This window comes from Capsicum annuum, unplaced genomic scaffold (assembly GCF_002878395.1).
Source record: "Capsicum annuum cultivar UCD-10X-F1 unplaced genomic scaffold, UCD10Xv1.1 ctg81043, whole genome shotgun sequence".
NCBI lineage: Eukaryota > Viridiplantae > Streptophyta > Magnoliopsida > Solanales > Solanaceae > Capsicum > Capsicum annuum.
The window spans coordinates 1-4134 of record NW_025891735.1 but is presented as its reverse complement, the minus strand read 5'-3'; the positions used below and the strand labels follow the sequence as shown (position 1 = coordinate 4134).

Genomic DNA, 4134 nt, shown 5'->3' with positions numbered 1-4134 from the left:
GACATTTTTATAATTTTATTAATTAAATTATTTTCACGTAATTATGCACACTCACAATTTTGCAAAATACATTATCTAGTCTTGCTTTATTTAATACTATTTATTAATATTATTATTTATTGACATTGTTATTAAATATATATTAATATTATTTATTATTTATCATTTATTATTATAATTTATTGTTTAATTATTTTTTTTCATTATTATTATTTATCTTTTATTATATTTTTTATTATTTATTATTTAATGTTGTTATTTATTATTTAATTACTATTATCATATATTATTATTATTCCTAGTTTAATTTAAATAACAGTCTAATCAAAATTACCTTGCATGATTTTGTTTACCTTTTAATCCAATTTTATTTAATTTCTTACAATTATAGATTATTTTTACCCAATCCATTACAATCTTAACCCAATTTCTTACAATTTAAGCCATTATTTTCCATCCTAGCCACATTTTAATTCCGCCATGACATTAAATCACAGCTGTCGATCAAAAACCAATCCAACGGTTGATATCAAAACATCTCTCTTTCCCTATTTCAAACCCACAAACCCTAACTCAATTTTTTCCCCAACTTCCGCCTCTATCTCTCCACCTCTCTCTTCTCTCTCTCTACCAACACCTCCAAATCTCGATCTCCCCCCCCTCCTCCAATCTCTCCGTCGCCAATCGACCACCAAAACAACCCCCTTTCGCTCCGATTCCTCGTCGCCATGCCGCCATCTCCGGCGAACAGCCTTCGCCGTCACCTCTTCCTTATAATCCATACGCGCCACCAGCTCCTACCCCAGGCGAGTCCAGCCACTGCTCCGATGGCCAGCCCACTCCCTTCTCGTCCCCCACTGGCGAACAGCGTCGCCATCAACAGAGATGGCTATCCAAGCCTCCACGCCGCCGCTCCATCCTCTGTCCTTCAGTTACCTTCTTTCTCCCCTCCGGCGAACTCCAATAGTCGCGACACAGCCTTGACTCCTCTCCCATAGCGATACCTCCGGCAAACCCCTTCGGCGTTCCAACCTTGCAACCCTTCCTCATCGAAAATGAAGAATCCGTCTTATGGTTTGATCCCGTGTTCAAAATATGTGTGTGAACTTTAGTACTATTTCGTCATCTGTGTCTCTCATAAGTATGGCCACGTTTGATTTTTGCTGAATAAATGTGTTCATTTTAAGTCTGTGATTTTTATTCGACCCTCTTTGCATGTCCTGCTTGATTGAAATTTCGTGACGCTTAACTTGAATGGTGAGTCAATTTGTTATTCTCACTCTGGTGTGTGCAAACACGCCTAACTTCTTGCAACTTCACATTTTTTATCCCTCTTAGTCAATATGGGTAAATTTGTATGGGAAAAGCATGTATGTGATAATTCGAGGATTTTTTCGTAAATCTTTAATAAGGCAAATATGTGCACGTTTTGACTGTTTGGGTATGATCCTGTACCAATTTGATTTGTGAAAAGCATCTCAGTAATTGATTTTTTATTTTTTGGATTTTTTCTTAAATCTTTAATAAGGTTAATATGTGCACGTTTTGACTGTTTGAGTATGATCCTGTACCAATTTGATTTGAGAAAATCATCTCAGTAATTGATTTTTTATTTTTTGGATTTTTTCGTAAATCTTTAATAAGGCTAATATGTGCACGTTTTGAGTGTTTGGGTATGATCCTGTACCAATTTGATTTGAGAAAAGCATCTCAGTAATTGATTTTTTATTTTTCTTGCCTTACTTGGTTGACAGACATCCCCTCACACGTTAATTATGTTAATTCATTATTTGGGATTGTGGACGGCCGTCCTCACTATATAAACTCACCATTCTCTTTCTCTGAAAGGACAAACTTCTCCTCCGCTATTACTCCCTCTCTTTTCTCTTAAAAGTACTTTAAAGTTCTTTGGCACTTTGGATTTGTAGAAACATTCGGTCTTGTCCTTCCGGCAATTGCTTTGGGTTCTATAATTATTGTTTGGTGCCTAATCGGTTAGTCTCTATCGACACATTCTTTTCTTATTCTGTAGCATTTGTGATAGCAAAGCATAGAAAGCATGTCTATAGGAACTAATTTAAAATAATTATAATTTTGCTTTTTTCACTGTCATAAAGAACATTAAAAAAAGAAAATAATAGCTTACTAGAGTGTACTATAACCAGTTCTAGCTGTTTTCTTGAACAATAGCACATTTGGTGCAAGTTGAAGTTTTGTTTGACTGTGGTTTCTTGTGAAAGTTTTGTTATAATTGAACATAGCTCAGGGTTTTACTTTTCATAGCTATTTTCTACTTTCTTTCTGATATTTTGTTGGGTTTTTGCTTTGTTTCTTGCATGAAAATGTAAGTTCTTTTTCCCCATTTTCTTTTTTTGGGCCAAGGAGGGTGATTGATGTGGTGGGCAGAGGGGCCAGTGGGGGGTCTTTTGTTTAATTCTTTCTAAATTAATGTGAAGATTATATTTGATAGAATCTTATTGGGAAGACAAAGTGTGTGAATCACATTCAGTAGAGTGGGAGAAAAGGTGAAGAAATTTAAGAAAGGATTTTGAAGGATGAATGATAGCTCAGCTAGAGAAATGAATGAGAGACAACCTCAAAGGCCTTGTGGTTGTGTGGGCATTTTCTTTCAGCTCTTTGATCGGAACCGTAGATTTGCCAAGATGCTGTTTCCAAAGAAACTGCTTTCACCAGGTTAGCTACTACTACATTCCACTAATTTTTAAAGCAAAATGGTTAATTTCTTGAAGGTGATTCTTGCTAGAGGGCTAAATTATTTCTTTTTTGTGCTGCATTCTTATAGCTTGCTTGAAACAAGCTTCAAAAAAGTTTGGAGGGGATGCGAAGCAGCCAAAGCTTCGTTTGGTACTCATTTCTTGAACTATACTCCCATATTTAGCTTTCTTTTTCTTCTATTGTCTCAGATTTAAGCCTGATAGGAAAGTTTTTGTTTTTATTGTTTTTGGTTCTTGTATGAACAATGTAGATTGCTAATGAGAACAGTGGGGGTTTTCCAAATACAAAGAATAATGGAATGACTGATACACGTTGTGAAAGCAAGAGCGAAACGAAAGCTCCAATTTGGTTACCAGGATCATGGGTTTGGAATCGATGCCCACAGGATCAGGCAGTAGGCCCCAAAAGGCTTCAGCTTCTAGAACTTGGAGCAATGTGGCAGACAAAGTTTGTGCTTGACCTGGCGGATCTGATAAAGAAGATATGGATTTTGAGATGGCCGAAATAAAGAGTTCAGAACAAGGTTTTCAAAGGTTTAGAGCTAAATGTGCTCTCACTTATCCTACTAGATATTTTTCTACTTTGGTAGATGAAGCAGATTTAGTTGGGAATTCACTTGATCACCATTCAACTGACTGCTACCTTTCCAGCAGTCGCAATAGTAGCTCAAGTATGGTCCCCGATTCGACATTTTACTATTTGCATACTTCCTTTCTTTCCCTCAAATACATAAATTAAAAAATAAGACAACTCTGAACTTGGATTTCATGCATCCATGCTTCTAATAAATATGATGCTTGTTTTCTTCCAGAGGACAAAGTGCTTGATGAATCAGTGGACTCTGTTGATGAACCACTCTTTCCAGAACCTGATAGATTTCTTTCGGATTGTGAGACCTAATTATCCACCAGGAGGAGTTGCAGAGAACTGATTCATAACATTTCTGGAGTGCTCAGCAAGATTGATCAGTTAAAAGAAAGCAAACTCAGCTATGCAAAATAGGTCATTTTGAATGTTGAACTCATATTTGGAACTACAACTCAACAACAGGCTCTACATGTGGAGGATGGGTTCTCTGTGAGCCATTTTCTCCTCAATAAACATGGAATGTTTTCGAGTTTTCTGTGGATGGCTTTCGGTGAATTTCTTGGCTGTAATGACCCAAAACAGATGAATCAGCTTAAAGGATTTGCCTTTGATTGTCTATTAGAGTACCTAGACTCAAAATTTTCTCCAATCTCTGATTCTGGTTTCAGAACCTGTACCAATCTACTATCAAGTATAACCAAAGAGATTCTGATTGCTGATATTATCGATGAGGTCGAAGAGTGGACACAATTTGTTGGTTTGATCCCAGACGAGCTAATAGAATGGGATATGAGCCATTCTTTGGGTAAA

General features: G+C 36.5%; 1 protein-coding gene across 3 annotated transcripts; it reads left to right on the top strand.

Moving 5' to 3' along the window:
* The first annotated feature begins 573 nt into the window (after positions 1-573).
* LOC124895283 lies at positions 574-4004 on the top strand. 3 transcript variants are annotated; one of them, XM_047405723.1, is made up of 5 exons: positions 574-1074; positions 2471-2694; positions 2804-2865; positions 2987-3406; positions 3548-4004. In XM_047405723.1, the coding sequence occupies exons 2-4, from the start codon at positions 2556-2558 to the stop codon at positions 3242-3244; spliced, it is 459 nt and encodes a 152-aa protein (XP_047261679.1). In that variant the 5' UTR covers positions 574-1074; positions 2471-2555; the 3' UTR covers positions 3245-3406; positions 3548-4004. The 3 variants fall into 3 exon arrangements, with proteins under 3 accessions (XP_047261679.1, XP_047261680.1, XP_047261678.1); XM_047405724.1 differs by lacking the exon at positions 574-1074 and adding an exon at positions 1617-1994; XM_047405722.1 differs by lacking the exon at positions 574-1074 and having other exon boundaries at positions 1617-2694.
* The last annotated feature ends 130 nt before the right edge of the window (positions 4005-4134 follow it).

Coding starts and splice junctions, on each gene's coding strand:
- LOC124895283 (XM_047405723.1), top strand. CDS start 2,556: ATGAATGATAGCTCAGCTAGAGAAATGAATGAGAGACAACCTCAAAGG. Junction 2,695..2,803: donor AAAGAAACTGCTTTCACCAG/GTTAGCTACTAC, acceptor GCATTCTTATAG/CTTGCTTGAAACAAGCTTCA. Junction 2,866..2,986: donor AGCAGCCAAAGCTTCGTTTG/GTACTCATTTCT, acceptor TGAACAATGTAG/ATTGCTAATGAGAACAGTGG.